Source organism: Puma concolor, chromosome C2 (assembly GCF_028749965.1).
Source record: "Puma concolor isolate L17-30 chromosome C2, mPumCon1.1.hap2, whole genome shotgun sequence".
NCBI lineage: Eukaryota > Metazoa > Chordata > Mammalia > Carnivora > Felidae > Puma > Puma concolor.
This window is the reverse complement of record NC_141675.1, coordinates 84,585,111-84,603,833: the sequence shown is the minus strand read 5'-3', so window position 1 is coordinate 84,603,833 and position 18,723 is coordinate 84,585,111. Positions and strand designations below refer to the sequence as shown.

General features: G+C 38.7%; 1 protein-coding gene across 1 annotated transcript; it reads right to left on the bottom strand.

Moving 5' to 3' along the window:
* Positions 1–2,256: 2,256 nt before the first annotated feature.
* LOC147577369 (phospholipase A and acyltransferase 1) lies at positions 2,257–16,982 on the bottom strand. Its single transcript, XM_086675017.1, has 3 exons — positions 16,814–16,982; positions 11,052–11,320; positions 2,257–2,505 (listed from the first exon to the last, which is right to left on the bottom strand). Exons 1-3 carry the CDS (start codon positions 16,950–16,952, stop codon positions 2,404–2,406), a joined length of 510 nt encoding a protein of 169 aa, XP_086531143.1. The 5' UTR covers positions 16,953–16,982; the 3' UTR covers positions 2,257–2,403.
* Between the last annotated feature and the right edge of the window lie 1,741 nt (positions 16,983–18,723).

The window sequence follows — 18,723 nt, the reverse complement described above, 5'->3', positions numbered from 1 at the left end:
ACCCTTTTTATTTGCATTTTATTTGCTTTTTAACCTTTTCTTGGGTGGATGGCTTTAGAGAGGGATTATTTTAAAACGTGTCTAATTTAGTGACTACCAATGAAGATGAAAAGACAGAGTTCTAGATTAAGAAATGTATGCCAACCTAAAATATATGGCAGCTCAGATTTCTTGAACTGGCATATTTGTATTTAGTAATTTGACTTTCAGAATCAGAAGATTCAATTGACACACTATGACATTTAGATAACACAAAAAGATTAAAAAAATCTTTATTCAATTAATGTACAGCCTCCCTTGCCCAGTTTTTCCAACACTCTATTAGTTATCTGATAGATGATGATATTTATTTCATAGATCTTTTTTTTGTGTGTGTGGGGAGGGCACATAATAAAGTTGAACTCTATGCTTGACTTTGCTGAAAGTACTCTCAGAGAAGGGCTTAATAGTCTTGGAAGAAATGTTTGATAAAAGCACAATGAGCATGACCCTGGACAGTCTTAAGCTGCCCATCATGAAGCATGGACATTTTTATGGGAAAACTGATGACTAACTTTGTGAGCTTTCCTCTCAGGGTGAACACCACTGGAGCCTGAACACGACCTATGTGGAAAGGTATCATCGAATTCAATTTAGAAGTGCATTTGTGACCCAGCATAGCTAGGACTGCCTTGTGGAGTGGAGGGGTCTAGAATTCATTAGTAAGGTTTGACCTGAAGATCCTCAGGAGGTCCTTTCTGTCTCCACTTCCATTCCCTCTCCCATTGGCTGGCGTGGTAATCCCACCACACCCGAGTCTCTTGCTTTGGGTAAAATTTGCCCTCTGCAGTCATACTTTATTAAAAGGTAAGCACACCCTGGGAAAGGTAACACATTATGCTGATGCCACTCTCACCCTAATTTGACAATATTAGAAAAATTCCTTTCTTTTTTTTTTTTTTTTTTTTTTTTTTTTTTACTATTACTTGAAAGGAGAGCATAAAAGGAAGGAGAAACTTAATGTAGAATAAAAATGAAGGGGTGACTTTGGATCACGGTATCCGGTAGAAGACACCCACCCCTCCCAGAGGACAAGGGGAGGAAGAGGGAGTTTCGGGGTTATCTGGAAACAGAACTGGTGTCATAAGAAAGGGAACGGATTAGACAGGGAACAAGGAAGAGAGATGGGGTCCCTATCATTGATAGGGTCATAAACCCTATCTATTCATTGAGTCTTCTGTTTAGTTACTTTATCTACCACGTTCCTTATTCCCTGATCATATCCTCTCACCCCCATTTAATTGAACTTTTTCTTTATTTAATGTCATGCTTTTAATTATGACATAAGAAGGATATCATTGCTTAGCAGTGTGGTTGGTAGGGTAATGTTACAATGTCTGTTACAATCCTAGGGTATCGAGACCTGCATTCACTTTTTTCCACCTGCTGCCAACAGGAATTGCATTGGGAACAAATTAAAAAGTAATTTGTTTCATTCCACATATAATCAACAAAATGCAAGAATAAAATCATGACACTCCTTGACTTACAGTAAAAGCCTTAAACAGTAACACGAGATATTGTTTTCTAAAAATGGCATTTCAAACCTACATTTAATGATCTCTTGTTAGGGTTAAAAGGGTCAACCCCCCGAAATACTTCAAAGGAAACAATGTAGCTCCATAGAACAGAACAACCCACTCTTGCTGTTCACTCCTGACACACACTCCTGACAAATGAGTGACTTCCAGGGAAATCTGGATCCCGAACACCAGAGCGAAGGATCCCAGCTCCCATCTGCCCCACCCCCATCTGCACTGGAACTAGGAGCTAGGAGTCCACCCTCAAATGGATTGTGAATCAAAGCTCCTCAAACTGCCTAACCAAATGCTCAATTTCCCAGTTTCTTTTTTTTTTAATATGAAATTTGTTGTCAAATTGGTTTCCATACAACACCCAGTGCTCATCCCAACAGGTGCCCACCTCAATGCCCATCAATTTCCCAGTTTCTTTTCTCTTCAGTTAGATGTCAATCTCAACAATTTGGGAATCTTAACATTTCTTTTAAAACCACATACAAATGGCTCTTCATTCCTCTGGCAAGTACAAAATAGCCCACCCTCAGGAGAAAGGAAACCAATATTTATGGTAACAGATAAAATATGATGTGATTGTGTTAAGATCTTCCGCTGGCTTGCTCAAAAGGCTACTGCTTCTTTGGTAAGCTGCCACGGCAAATCTCTGCTGGTAGGGAGAAAAATTTCCACGGCTCAATAATGAGATAACATCAGTAAGCAATTTATTAAAGAGACTGCCATCCATCACTGGAATTTTGAACAATAATGATGCATCGAAAATAAGTACTCCCAGTTTTTTTTCCCTCCTCACAAATTCCTTCAGTTCCAATATCTCTTCAGTAAATTGTTAATAGTATTTTGCTCTTTGTCTTTTTGGAAACAAGCCCAGGAGTGAGAAGACACCAGCAGCAGCTGTCACAAACCCAATGGTACTTATTGCTTGGTTGGCCTATAGAGAAATGAGAAACAAAAAACACCACAGCTTATTCTAAGGGCACCTCAGTGTCCTAAATCCAAGCAAACTGAAGACCCTTTCGATGACACTGGAAAAATTTAAAGCTTCATGCCAAATTAAATTCTGTGTGAAGATGAATAAATTTATAATTTTTATAATTATGACAGAGATAGTTAAATACACGTAGGTATGTTTCTCATATTTTTATGGCCCCCAATAGTTTATAACTCATTATGGCACAATTCCTAATAATCATCATAGTACACCTGGGAGGTAGTGTTACTCCTATTTGGGAAAACTTGGTAAGTTAAGTGATTTGCCTGAGGTCATGCCACCAACATGTTTAGATACGGGTTGAGCCATGAACCATGTGTTTCCCTTCCAAACAATCCCTACCTCCTTAATACACCCTAGTTTGGTCTATACCAGAGTGAATATCATGTGTGTGTTCCTGACTCAAGAATGTCCACTAGAGAAAGAATTCACAGATGTAATCTACACTAAATACCTATACGCTCTTATTTGGTAGCTACAATTTCTCTTTTGATAAACAAACTTCAAAAGAGGTCACTACTGATGTTAACTATTGTGTCACAAATTAATTTCTCATGTAGACAAACTAAAATAAACTACTCTCGAGCTCAGTTGTCCATAAAGGAGTTCAGACGTTTGTAGCTTTAAGGGTATTAATCATCATGATGAGGGATCTAATAAATATTCATGATTTTCATGGCACTCAGCTAATACTGCCTTCCATCTGCATGAGTTTGCGTGCAGTTTTATGACCCAAAGGTCATACTCAGATGCTTCAGAGTCATCAGACATTCTGAAAACAACAGTTGTTCTCTGGGATTGAAGAATCAGGCTTTCAAATAAAGCAAAACATTTTCCTCAAATGATTCCAGGGACCAGCCCAAATGCTGGAAAGCCTGACCCAGATCACGTTTGAGCATGCCTTCTCTCTAACCCACAGGTCTCCACCACAGAGCCTGCCACCCCCACGTGACTGCCACATAGTGCTGCCTCCCTACCTGCAGCTTCCCTGTGGGAACCAGACTGCAATGGCCTGGCCAATGACAGGAGCATTTACTCCATTTATATCACCCTGCGGTCTGCAGGGACAAGGCCAGGCACCAAAACTCCCTGCTGTGCCACCATCCCCAGCTGCCAGGGAGAGTGGCAGCTGGCGAACAAATGACAAATGCTATTTTACTTTACAATCCTAACTTTATTTGGTTGCTTGATTATTTTACTCATAATTTTTAATTAGTCACCACCTAAGTTATTTCCCGGGGAAAGAGTCAGAATTTGCTGCAGTCCAGAACTACCCATGGGGAGCCAGGGGGACAGGCAGATACAAGACAGAGGACAAAATTCCAAAGAGAGGCAAAATCAATAATCGGATAGTCAATCGGATAATCAAGCCTAACTCTCATATAATTCCAGGCAGATGCTGAGATCCCAAGATCTGATACAGGGAAATATGGTGGTGGTGGTGGGGCAATGAACAAATAGGAAGATGCAGTTGGTATCTTTAGAGAGAGGAGTCAAATGGCAGTAGGGTACAGCCCTGGGGAAGATCCTGTGGGCTTCCCAAATCCCAAACACTTATTTAAAATTATATTCTAGGTGGCAAAATCCTGTGACAATCCCTTGGCGTTTTGTGTGATGGGATCTGCTAAACGCAGACCTAACTCACTGGGTATCTTTCAGCCAGTAGAAATACAAGAGATGAAAGAAATTCCACAAATCTAAGAGGCCTGGGGAAAGCAATGTGACCCTAAGCCAAAATCCCCTGAGAGCACACAGGCCAGATACAATTACAAGGAAACTATTTCCTATAGTGCACGCGGTTTCCCAAATCCCAAACACTTACTTCAAGTTACATTCTAGATGGCAAAACCCTGTGTGATTGGGACAATCCCTTGGTGTTTTGAGTAACAGGATCTGACTTGCAAGATTGTAACATCTCAGAATGTTCTCAGAACCTATATGAACATGAGCTTTTATTTCACAACTTATTTAGGATTATAAAGTCACCTAAGCTGACTCTTCATACTTGTATCCTTTACAGGGCTTTCTGACTGTGGGCCATAATAAAAGCCTCATTCTGAGGATCTAAACATGACCAGGGAAACATTAGTTGAATCTGGAGTGCTGTATCCTAACATAGCATAGCTGGGTCACAGATGACCACAAGGTCTACCAAAATTCCTTTTCCTCTGAGACTCTAAGTTCACAGTGCTATGCACTGGAGCACAGTCAGAGTATACTGTAGATCAGCTTGTTCAGGTCTATGCAAGAGTGCTGCCATCTTCCACAAAGCTAGGCACATTTCAGTACCTTGTTAAGACTATGCCAGTGGAACATGTCTACTTAAAATCTTTTTTAAAAGAAAAGACAAGCCACATACTAGAAAAAAACAAAACATTTCCAACAGGCAAATCTTATAAGGAACTGTTATCCGAAATATGTAAAAAGCTCTTAAAACTCAACAAAAAGAAAACAAGCAAGCCACCCAGTTTAAAAATGGGCAAAAGATCTCAAGAGACACATCGTCAAATATGCAAATGACAAAGGAGCATAGGAAAAGACGCTTAACTTCATACACGTTTAGGGAATTGCAAATTAAGATAGTGAGACACCACTGTGTACCTATTAGAATGGCTAAAACCCAAAATGCTCACAATACTAAATGTGGAAGAAGACATGGAAAAACAGGAACTCTCATTCATTGTTGGTGGGAATGCAGAAGGGCAAGCCACTTTGTAAGACCTTCCACAGTTTCCAACAAAAATAAACATATTCTTACCATACAATCGCGTAATCATGCCCTTTGGTATTTACACAAAACCCTGCACACAAATGTTTCTAGCAGTTTTATTCATAATTACCAAAACTCGGAATCAACCAAGATGTTTTTTAGTTGCTGAATGTACATCCAGACAATGGAGTGTTACTTGGTGATAGAGAAAAATGAGTTACCAAATCATGAAAAGACATGGAGGAATTTTAAAAGCATGTTGCTTAGTATGCATTCTTCTCAGCAGTTGCCAGAGACTTGAGAGGAGGAAAGACGAATAGGCAAGAAGAGCACGAAGTTTTAGGGTAGGGAAACTATTCCGTATGATACTGTACTAATGGATATATGTCACTATACAGTTACTATTTATAGAATGCAAAACACTAAGAATAAACCCTAATGTAAACTATTTTAGGAGAGGCAAAATTTTTCCTTTGTGCATCTTAGGTTTTCAGCTGAGGCTCACTAATAAAGGCAAACTGACAAGAGAAAAACAGAGGTTTATTAACATGTACATCTCAAACATACACAGGAGAAACTCAGGAAAGAGTAATTCAAAGAGGTGGCTTAGAATTCAGGCTTACATAGCACATCTTCAGCAAAGATCAATACATTTGTAGAGTAATGGCAGGACAAAAGAAAGCAGTTTCAGGCTGCCAAGGATGGCAGACAACGGTAAGGTAAACATGGGAAATTAAAGGCAAAGTATAGTTAGTAAGGGTTGTTATATAAAAATTTTTTTTACATGTATTTATTATGGAGAGACAGAGAGACACAGAACATGAGCAAGGGAGGGGCCGAGAGATGGAGAGACACAGAATCCGAAGCAGGCTCCCAGCTCTGATCTGCCAGCACAGAGCCCGACACGGGGCTCGAACTCACAAACCCCGAGATCATGACCTGAGCCAAAGTCGGACGCTCAACCGACTGAGCCACCCAGGTGCCCCAGTAAGTGTTGTTATTTAGATTCCTCTACTGGTTGTCTGTGATGATTATTTTTGTCCTTCTTGCTAGCAAAGGAAAGAGAGACACCTTTCAAAATGTATCTCCCACTTTTAGGCAAATATGTGGAGATCAGGGCCTGCTTCTTCTCAAGTGCCTTCAGCTCTTGATAATAAATAATAATCCTTATGCCACATATTTTGAGGTGATATTCTAGTTTCCTTCACTATGGACTTTGGTGGATAATATGTCAGTGTCGGTTCATCGTTTGTAACAAATATACTACGCTGATATGGAACGGTGATGGTGGGGGAGGCCGTGTATATGGGTGATGGGGAGGGCGTATGTGGGAACTCTCTAAAATTCCAGATCACATTTGCTGTGAACTGTAGATTACTCTAAAAAAAATGAAGCCTATTAACTTTTTTAACACAAAAAAGCACGAAGGAGAAAAAGATGGACCATGATCCTTCCACCTTTCTAATCTTTTTAAATGCAGTTGAGGTTTTTTAATTTCAGAGAAATACATAGCCATTCCCCAAGAAAATTGCTCTATGTTCAAGACCCCTAATCCCTTGCAGCAAAGGCAGTCCTGAGAAGAAAATACATTGCGATCCAGGCCTATCTCAAGAAACAAGAAATATCTCCAACCTAACCTCACACCTAAAGGAACTAGAAGCAGAGCAGCAAAGAAACCCCAAATCCAGCAGAAGAAGAGAAATAGTACAGATGGGAGCAGAAATAAACAATATAAAATCTAAAAAAAACAGTGGAACAGATCAACGCGTCAAAGAACTGGTTTTCTGAAAGAATAAACACAATTGATAAACCCCTAGCCAGACTTTTCAAAAAGAAAAGAGAGAGGACCTAAATAGATAAAATCATGAATGAAAGAGAAGAGATCACAACCAATACCACAGAAATACAATTATTAGAGAATACTACAAAAAAATATATGCCAACAAACTGGACAACCTGGAAGAAATGGACAAATTCCTGGACACCCACACACTACCAAAACTCAAGTGGGAAGAAATGAAATATTTGAACAGACCCATAACCAGTGAGGAAACTGAATCACTTATCAAAAATCTCCCAACAAATAAGAGAGTCCTAGGCCAGATGGCTTCCCAGAGAAATTCGACCAGACATTTAAAGCAGAGTTAATACCTATTCTTCTCAAGCTGTTCCAAAAAATAGAAATGGAAAGAAAACTTCCGGACTCATTCTATGAAGCCAGCATTACCTTGATTCCCAAAGCAGACAGAGACTTCACTAAAAGGGAGAATTACAAACCAATATCCCTGATGAACATGGATGCAAAAATTCTCAACAAGATACTGGCAAATCGAATTCAACAGTATATTAAAAGAATTATTCCCCATGACCAAGTGGGATTCATTCCTGGGCTGCAGGGCTGGTTCAATATTTACAAATCAATCAGTGTGATCCATCACATTAAAAGAAGAAAGGATAAGGGCCATATGATCCTGTCAATAGTTGCAGAAAAAGCATTTGACAAAATACAGCATCCTTTCTTAATAAAAACCCTCAAGAAAGTTGGGATAGAAGGAACATAGCTTAACATCATAAAGCCATATATGAAAAGCCCACAGCTAGTATCATCCTCAATGGGGGAAAATTGAGAGCTTTCCCTCGGAGATCAGGAACACTACAGGGATGTCTACTCTCACCGCTGTTGTTTAACATAGTGTTGAAAGTCCTGGCCTCAGGAATCAGACAACAAAATGAAATAAAAGGCATCCGAATTGGCAACGAACAAGTCAAACTTCCGCTTTTTGCAGATGACATGATACTGTACATGGAAAACCCAAAAGACTCCACCAAAAAGCTTCTAGAACTGATATATGAACTCAGCAAAGTCGCAGGATATAAAATCAATGTACAGAGATCAGTTGCATTTCTATACGCCAATAATGAAACACTAGAAAGAGAAATCAATAAATTGATCCCATTTACAATAGCACCAAGAACCATAAAATACCTAGGAATAAACCTAAGCAAGGATGTAAAAGATCTGTATGCTTAAAACTATATAGAACACTTAAGAAAGAAATTGAAGAAGACACAAAGAAATGGAAAAACATTCCCATGCTCATGGATTGGAAGAGCAAATATTGTTAAGATGTCAATAATACCCAAAGCAATCTACACATTCAGTGAAATACCAAAATTGCACCAGCATTCTTCTCAGAGCTAGAAGAAACAATCCTAAAATTTGTATGGAACCACAAAAGACCCTGAATAGCCAAGCTAATGTTGAAAAAGAAAACCAAAGCCAGAGGCATCACAATCCCAGACTTTAGCTTCTACTACAAAGCTGTAATCATCAAGACAGTATGGTATTGGCACAAAAACAGACACATAGACCAATGGAATAGAATAGAGAACCCAGAATGGGACCCACAAATGTACAGCCAACGAATCTTTGAGAAAACAAGAAAAGGGTATCCAATGGAAAACAGTCCCTTCAGCAAATGGTGCTGGGAGAACTGGACAGTAACATGTAGAAGAATGAAACTGGGCCACTTTCTTACACCATACACAAAAATAAAGTCGAAATGGATTAAAGACCTAAATGTGAGACAGGAAACCATCAAAACCCTAGAGGAGAAAACAGGCAACAACCTCTTGCCATTTGCAACAATGTGAATGGAACTGGAGGGTATTATGCTAAGTGAAATAAGTCATTCAGAGAAAGACTGATACCATATGCTTTCACTCATATGTGGAATTTGAGTAACTTAAGAGAAGACCATGGGGGAAGCAAAGGGGGAAAAATAGCTTTTAACAAAGAGGGAGGCAAACCATAAAAGACTCTTAAATACAGAGAACAAACTGAGGGTTGATTTGCGGCGGGTGTGGGGGAGAGGGGAAAATGGGCGATGGGCATTGAGAAGGGCACTTGTTGGGATGAGCACTGGGCATTGTATGTAAGCAATGAATCAAGGGAATCTACTCCCAAAGTCAAGAGGACACTATATATGCTGATGTTAGCTAACTTGACAATAAATTAGATTTAAATAAATAAATAAGTAAATAAATACATAAATAAATAAATTTGTTGACACTTTCAAAAAAAGGCCCTTAATCCCTGAGGAGACCCCAAAACTAATCCAACACTAGCTATTGTTGGTAGTAATATTATGAATTGTTGATAATAATGAAAATAATAATAATGTGCTACAGTTTCTATCAGATCAACATAAATTTTATCGAGGAGTACCAATACAGAGCTATAAAATTCTTAATTACTATAATTAAAAATAACATTCATCTAAGACACATTGTTTATTGAGATGGATGATATGTAATACAGTGCACTAAGAGACTTCAAATATCTAGTGTAATCCCCCACAGAGCCTCAGTTTATAGGTTGGGAAACTGATAAACAATGTTCTCCAAGCCACCAACCTAATAACTGGGGAAGATGCGGTTGTAGCTCAGGTAAGCACAATTTCAAAGCTTAGGTGAGTTCTTAGGGCTGTCACTGTACTTCCTGCAACAGAACCAGCTAGAGAACAGTTCTAGTTGTTGAGGAATGATTAATTTTTCATGGGTCTTGATTCTGGGTATGAAAGGGGAAAAGATGAGGGATGGTAAATTAGAGCCAAAGCAAGAAGATGGTTCTGATCCCATTTTTTTTTTTAGCCACATTAAAAAAAAAATTGCTTCTTGAACACAGTGGACAACTTTATCATTTACAAAGGAGAGGAATGGACTCCACTTCCTAGTTACAGCCTTAGTTTTTAATGCGAAGGTGAACAGGAATTTGTGTGGATATCTTCTGTGCTCTGGCTCAGAAGCGATTTATTGTTACATGTGAATAGCACATTCATTATGTTAATATATTTCCTAATAAAAATGCATTTCCAATTAAATTATTTCCTAATGAAAACAAATGTATCCTTTCATTATGTTCCCTGTCCCATCTTCCCAAGCTTCCGTGAGGGGAATTGGAAACTAATTCCTTAGAACAGATGTTTCTGTAACTGATTCAACCATTTCAGGATACTGGGAGCCTTTATTCATTCTTCAATATCCCTTTAATAAATCTTTAGGTTAGAACATCAATGTTGGAACTGGATTGGTGCCACAATAGGTAGAAAGAAGGCAAATGAACCAAGCATGCTTTTAGTTAGGAATCTGCCACGCTACAAAATAGTGTGAGAGATGGCAACATTGCATGCTACTTTAAAAATAAAGTAATTGATCCATTTTAAGAAATCATCCAAAATCTCAACCAATCAAAGGATCTGCTTAAAAGCACAAGATTCCTCTGAAACTAGCATTGCAAGGAGACAGAAACAATTTTCAAAGCCACCGAAACATGTCTGTCATTAGCTGGCCTCTCTCAGTCAGGTAATGGAGAAGAATCTCAGAGTTACCATCTCTATTTCTGGCAAATGAACTCCCATTTAAATATTTCAACATTCTTTTCAGAATGTCCCTTTCAGCATGTGAGGCTGCTGTATGGCAGAAAAACGGAAGGAAGGAACCCTGAAGGACAGAATGCAACAGGACTGACAGAAAAGCTATGGTCTTGATTCGGCTTCAAGCTCCTTCCAGCCCCAAATTCAAAATGTCCACGTTCACGCATTAACGTGGTCATAACTGCTACATGATCTTGGACACCTCAATTCCTGTCCTTAGCCTTCAGGATTCTCACCTTTTCTCCAGTCTTTTCATTTTGTTTTAGGCCTGAGAATCTTATAGTCAGTAGTGCTTATTTTCCCAAGGTAAGAAACTTCTATGTCTTCTAAAGAAAACTCACCTGCTCTGAAACTCCTTCTCCATAGCGAAGCAAAGTCACAAAATGCTCACAGTTGTTGACAAGTATGTCATAATCCACCTCCTGTCCAATAACAATCTCTGACCGCTGCATGACTTCCTCCATGGGGAGAGGAGGATAAGTTTCATCATATTTATTGTTTATTCTGTATGTGTCGTTTCCCACGACATCCTTCAGGGGCTGCATCTTCACCAAAGCCTTCCTGCTAAATATAGACTTGGCGCTTGTAAATGCTGCAGGAATGCCATCCTCTATAAGGAGAATTCTGGTTAGCAAGATGTGGTGACCCAGCTCAGAGAACCCCAATGCCAGAGTATGGCAATGCCACATGTTTGGAAGTGATGGAGTCACTGAACCCAGCTCGGTTCCCAACTTAGCACCAAACCAGAAGCTACTTAATCATACCAGGCTTAATAACTCACTTGGTAGTTTATCAATAACACTTCATACTATATGAGGGAAAATAGGAGAGAAACCTGTATCTGCCCGTAGAGAAAATTGAGTGAGAAAACTACCCATTCTTGGGGAACAAGTTCTCTATCAATTGGCATTATTATTAGAGATCTTGGTATGTGTTCCTAACATAGTACAGATAAAACCATTGTCTCCTTTTTTTTCCCCTATGAAATATGCTTTTTTTCAGCATCTGAACCCTTCCCAACTACTCTCTTTGGGCTTCAGCTGTGTGCATTGTGATTGATAAGCTCGTCCTAGTTGTCTAAGTGTGCTCCTTACCCCTTTCTCTGCTTTTTACACTTGTTCTTTCAACTTGGCTTCAATTTGGTTCCAATTTGAAACCCCTCCAAGGGGTCAGCTGGGGTCAAGCTGGGGCCCTGCTTTTATCTTGCCAGTCCCTTTAGACCAAGAAACTAAGTCCTGAAACTGAATCTAACCTAGTAGGCCCTGTCCACCAGATGCAGCCCCATGCAATGCCACACCCACCTGTTACATGTCCCACCCCTGCAACTCCCTTTTAACTGCCTCAGTTGGCAAACAGTTGCCTAGACTGCTAGATGCCTTTGTCTCCTGGTCTGCTACTGCCAGTATCTGAGGTTGGACAGATGATTGCTCAGTGTTCAGCTCTAACACCTGGCCCTGGTCCCTCTCCATCTGCCCAAGACTGCTATGCTTGGCTATGTGTTCAAGTCAATCATGAGAGAGAGAGTCTCCATGTAACCGGTGTGTAGAGAGTCTTCCTTTTTGTAATAACTAAAAGCTAACTTTCTTTTCCACTCCCTTTTTTTCCTACCTTCCAAGTTCCTTTTCCTTCAAGCAGCATTTCCAGTTAATATCTTACACATTGGAAGTTCTTGTACAAGTCCTTAGAGCAGAGGTCTCCTAGTTAGAATTACTAAAGTTTTATTTACACTAGTCTGATGCTATCAATTTAGAGAGGAGGACACTGAAGCTTAGAGAGGTAAACTGGCTTGCAAAATACCGCCTGAGTAGTTAACAATAGAACCAGAAAACTGCGTTTCAGTCTACAGGATCAGAGCTCAGTACTAGAACCATGTTAAAATGGAGCTTAACACATGAAAATAAGGGAAGAGCAGAAAAATCTCTTATTGTTTTCCAGACGTGAAAACTGCAGAGATATTGCAGCATTGCTTACTGTTAATCACTAGACTCTGCAGAAACTAATGGGTGTGTATCGTAAATGTCACTTTATTTGCCATTTCCATTTCCAATATTCTAGAACAAGAGGCAAATATCTCAAGATGTTGCAAAAGTCACTACATTAAAAATTCTCAGACATCTCCAAGATAGTAAGACCAAGGTTATTAAAACTTCTTTCTAAATGTAACTTGAAGAAAAAAAAAATCTCCAGGCTACTTATTTGCATACATTTTTTTTCTTAAAAAATGAATTAATTTGTGCTTATTTCTAAATATTTAGGAAATATATAAAAAAACAACATAAATGTGTAAATTTAAATCACCCATTATCTGCCCAACCATAATCATGTTATTATTTTTATAATATTATCATATCCTTTTATTATGTCTTTTATTAACACACGTATATTGAAGCATGCCTATGTGTGCATTCACATGGGTATATATTATTTTTTTGCAAAGTAGGTATGACACACTGCATTTTTAATCTAGATTTTTTTCAAGTAAATATCATGCAAGATTATTTCTCCAGCAATTAAGCATGTCCAGAAACATGATTTTTAATGGCCGTTAAATAGCTATTGTTTTGGCTTATCTAGCACCCCATCCCACCTCTGCCTCTTTCTTTCTGGAAATGATTGTGTGTGGGCTAATCACAGTATCTCCTTCTCCAGGGCACAACGATGGTGCAGTGATGGGCATGGGATCCATACTCGCCCAAATCAGATTGTTCTCCATGCTATTTCTAACTGCAACAGGCAGGGATTGACCCTCTCTTATTAGATCACAAGACTATAAGAATGAGAGCCTAAGGATGTTGATGACTATCAGTTCAGTCTCCTAGAGAGGCATAGTCTGGGAGAATTAAGACAATACTTGGAAAGGAAATGCAGATGTGAGTCTTGATACTCATGCTTATACCCCTACATCCAGGCATCCTTGAAGCCAGCACGAACCATCTTTATCCTTTTTGTAGTTTTCCTCAGTGAAGCAATGAATTTGCCTTTTTGCTTATGCTAACTTTTGTTTGTTTCTGTTACTTGCAACTAAAGAATTCTGTCGATATTCTGTGACAAAGTCATAATTCACTTAACTAGTCCACTATTGAATCTAAGCCATTGTTGGCTTCTTTTTTTTTTTTTTAACCTCTTCATCCCCTTCACATATTTCACCTATCCCCCTAACCCTCCCCTCTGGCAACCACCCATTTGCTCTCTGTATTTGTGAGTCTGTTTCTGGTTTGTTTGTTCATTTGTGATTTTGTGGGTTTTGGTGTTTTTTGTTTTTTGTTTTTTTTTTTTAGATTCCACATAGAAGTGAAATCACATGGTATTTGTCTTGATCTTATTTCACACAGCATAATACCATCTAGATCCATCTATGTTAAGGCAAATGCAAAGATCTCATTCTTTTCTATGGCTACCATTCCATTATATATATATTACATATTATGTATATATGTATGTGTATATACATATACATAACTTATTATGTATATATATATTTGTGTGTGTGTGCATGTGTGTGTGTGTGTGCGCGAGTATATATATTACGTCTTCTTTACCCATTCATCTCTCAGTGGACACCTAGGTTGCTTCCTTATCTTGGCCCTTGTAAATAATGCTGCAATAAACATAGGGGTACATACATCTTTTCGAATTAGTGTTTTCACTTTCTTTGGGTAAATATCCAATAGTGGAATTATTGGATCATTGGTATTTTTTTGAGGAAATTTTAATTTTCTGTGGAAATACCATACTCTTTTCCACAATGGCTACACCAATTTAAATTCCCACTGACAGTGCAGGAAGATTCTCTTTTCTCCACATCCTCACCATCATTTGTTTTTCTGCCATTGCCTGTTTTTTAAACTGTTGTGAGAGAGAAGTGAATACCTTTATGCTGAATGTTATTCTACATCTTTATAAATATTTCTGAAGAATAGACTCAGAGAAGTAAAATTACAGGGTCAGAGCATAGGAACTCTTTTAAGACTCTTCATACACACTATTAAATTGTTTTCTTTTTTTTTCAATATATGAAGTCTATTGCCAAATTGTTTCCATACAACACCCAGTGCTCATCCCAAGTGCTCATCGAAGCACTTCCATACAACACCCAGTGCTCATCGAAGGTGCCCTCCTCGATACCCATCACCCACCCTCCTCCCCCTCCCACCACCCATCAACCCTCAGTTTGTTCTCAGTTTTTAAGAGTCTCATGCTTTGGCTCTCTTCCACTCTAACCTCTTTTTTTTTTTTCCTTCCCCTCCCCCATGGGTTTCTGTTAAGTTTCTCAGGATCCACAGAAGAGTGAAACCATATGGTACCTGTCTTTCTCTGTATGGCTTATTTCACTTAGCATCACGCTCTCCAGTTCCATCCATGTTGCTACAAAGGGCCATATTTCATTCTTTCTCATTGCCACATAGTACTCCATTGTGTATATAAACCACAATTTCTTTATCCATTCATCAGTTGATGGACATTTAGGCTCTTTCCATAATTTGGCTATTGTTGAGAGTGCTGCTAGAAACATTGGGGTACAAGTGCCCCTATGCATCAGTACTCCTGTATGCCTTGGGTAAATTCCTAGCAGTGCTACTGCTGGGTCATTAGGGTACGTCTATTTTTAATTTTTTTTGAGGAACCTCCACACTGCTTTCCAGAGCGGCTGCACCAGTTTGCATTCCCACCAACAGTGCAAGAGGGTTCCCATTTCTCCACATCCTCTCCAGCATCTATAGTCTTCTGATTTGTTCATTTTGGCCACTCTGACTGGCGTGAGGTGATATCTGAGTGTGGTTTTGATTTGTATTTCCCTGATGAGGAGCGACGTTGAGCATCTTTTCATGTGCCTGTTGGCCACCCGGATGTTTTCTTTAGAGAAGTATCTATTCATGTTTTCTGCCCAGTTCTTCACTGGGTTATTTGTTTTTCGGGTGTGGAGTTTGGTGAGCTCTTTATAGATTTTGGATACTAGCCCTTTGTCCGATATGTCATTTGCAAATATCTTTTCCCATTCCGTTGGTTGCCTTTTAGTTTTGTTGGTTGTTTCCTTTGCTGTGCAGAAGCTTTTTATCTTCATAAGGTCCCAGTAGTTCATTTTTGCTTTTAATTCCCTTGCCTTTAGGGATGTGTCAAGTAAGAAATTACTGAGGTCTACGACTGAGGTCAGAGAGGTCTTTTCCTGCTTTCTCCTCTAGGGTTTTGATGGTTTCCTGTCTCACATTCAGGTCCTTTATCCATTTTGAGTTTATTTTTGTGAATGGTGTGAGAAAGTGGTCCAGTTTCTATCTTCTGCATGTTGCTGTCCACTTCTCCCAGCACCATTTGTTAAAGAGACTGTCTTTCTTCCATTGGATATTCTTTCCTGCTTTGTCAAAGATTAGTTGGCCATACGTTTGCGGGTCTAGTTCTGGGGTTTCTATTCTGTTCCATTGGTCTATGTGTCTGTTTTTGTGCCATATTAAATTGTTTTCATGAATGATGTTATCAACTTTCATTTCTTTCAACAATATCCTTGCTTTGGTTTCATTATACCCTTATCAACACTGACTGTTATCACTTTTAAATGTTTGCTAATGTGATTGAGGCATAAAATCTGTTATTCTGTTGTACATTTCCTAGACCAGTCCCTTTAAAGATGGGTATTGACTTCTGCTTTTCTTCTTCTACATACTGTTCATAGTTCTTTACCCATATGATTGTTGGGATTTTGCTGTTTATGTATCCCCAGCATCTAGAATAGCCTTTGGCACATACTGGGTAAGCTATAAATAGATGTTGAACAAATTGAAATGATTTGTGTGATAGGTAAAGACACTGACGCTTATGTTTGTGAGCCGTATTCTCCCCAGTGGATTATTTCCTTTTTAATTATGTTTTTTTAATCCAGAGATTTTACTGGATTCTAATATTAACTGGTTAACATTTTAATGTTAATTGGTCTTTGTGATTTAGCCAAAGCCACTTTGGTCTTACTATGTCCTTCATTAAACCTATTTCAGATAGATTTATCTACTTTCTACATTTTATTTCTTTTTTTTTTTTTTATGATTTCATTCATGATTCCTTCTTATAGCAAGAGAGTTCAAAACCTCCAGGAGTTGCGGGAAACAAAACTTACCTAGAGGTGCTATGTTGATAACATAACCATCACCCAGGTACAGTGCCCAGTGCTGATAGCCAGAACGAAACACTTCAATCAAGTCCCCCGGCTGGGGGTTACCAGGATAGCTCAAACTAAAGCAATCATTAAACGCCATCTGCAATGACAGACACAAAGACAATCTAGCTGACATGACTTGCCAAAAGAAAATCAGTTTAAGACCTCCACAGAAGTATAAGGATACAGAATTTATTGGGATTGCATTCCTTATTAAAGACTTAAACTCACACCACTGTCCTTTGTATGATCATTCTTTGTATGATTCCAACACTGAATTATGTGTGCAAAAGTGAAAAAACAAGTGGGAAAGAATTTTTCTGCTAATTGTTTAATTTTCTATAGCAATGCTTCTCATCCTGATCAACCCCAGGGCTCCTTTACGATAATCAGCATCTTATAGTTCTCTCTTTAAATCCAGATATTCATAGATAATATGATTTACCCATACACAAAATTTCAAAAATAGTAATATGGTGCCCTATTGGAACAGAAAGGGGAAGTAAATTTACAATAGTACGTATTTTACTTATGTAAATAGTCGGTCCATGACTACGTGCACTTACTTAGCATGAAAGAGTCAACAGTCAGTGGCAGAAGATGAGAAGCCTTTCAGCCTCTCAAATAAGTAAAATCAAAGAACAGGGTATAGGAGGACTGACACTGATATTACGTGGAAAAAATACCTTGTATTGCAAAACTTACTCTCTCATTTAACTTAAGCAGAAAGAAGTTCCAGACTCAGAGGAGTGGCCAGTCACATATTCAGTCATACTGTAATACACGGGACATTTATTCCTTGTGCCAAACTGCTGTGCAATCTAGGTACTTCAGTCTCTACCCACTAAATATCAGTAAATGCTCTTTGTCATGTGACAACCACAAATATCCACACAGATTTCCACCCCTCCCCCACTGCCCCATTTACTGCCTGATTCCTGACTTACTGATTCCAGAAACAGTGTTAAGGTGGCCACCGTAGAAGTGAGACAACTTGGAAGGTTGGGGAGTTCGTCATGTTGATGAATATGTCTGAAAATTCTAAGCTTGGTGAGTTTTTTTTTCCTTTAAGTCACTATTTTTCAGAAAGAACATACAAGTCTCTGATGGTCGATTTTTATGAAAGGTTACATTTTCTACATATGTATGGCATGGGAGTAGAATGACTCAGCAGGCAGAAGTTACAGACATTCATCAATACTCAAAAGGAGATTTAATGCTATAACCATGTTGAATCTCTAATTGACAGCAGAGTTTCTCATCATCTCTCACTCTAATGTAGATATGTACGCTCAATTACAAAATAAATCCAAGTGCCAGAAAGGGAAATTTCCAAACCATCTAAATTATATTCATAATAGCACAGGCTAAGGACTTGGGAATACAGACTATCATTTTGCTGGCACCCTAAAAGTCTTTTTTTACAACACTTAATATTGGAAGGGTGTTTTCCCAAGTATTTGTATGCCATCTGTTGAAAACTTCAATCACCACACTGTCACAGGAATCTGGCCAAATGTACGCTGTCCATCTGTTGAAAAATAACTATTAAAACAACTTTATAGGAACCATTAAGTCTAACCACTCTCTCAAATATGTTTGAGTCTTATTACTATGGGGTTCAGAATTTGGCCACATGGGCACCAAAAGGAAAAATAGATAATATACTATGAAATAAACAAACACATTTCCCATGAATGGGATTCAGCAAGCACACATAGCTGCTTACTAGAATTCAGCGAGCTAGCCAAGCTTACAATAATAATCACCCTTTGAACAGAGAGCACTTTGTAGTATAACTTTTTTTTTTCAAATGCACTATTGCAATTAACCCTATTTAACTTCTTTAAAACCTACCACTACTTAGGTTA

What these genes read in the sequence shown, in the direction of transcription:
- LOC147577369 (XM_086675017.1), bottom strand. Translation starts at nt 16,952, where the DNA reads ATGGCGTTTAATGATTGCTTTAGTTTGAGCTATCCTGGTAACCCCCAG. An exon ending in TATCAACATAGCACCTCTAG is followed by an intron (nt 11,321 to 16,813) that starts GTAAGTTTTGTT and finishes TTCTCCTTATAG; the next exon opens with AGGATGGCATTCCTGCAGCA. An exon ending in GAGAAGGAGTTTCAGAGCAG is followed by an intron (nt 2,506 to 11,051) that starts GTGAGTTTTCTT and finishes ATTTCTCTATAG; the next exon opens with GCCAACCAAGCAATAAGTAC.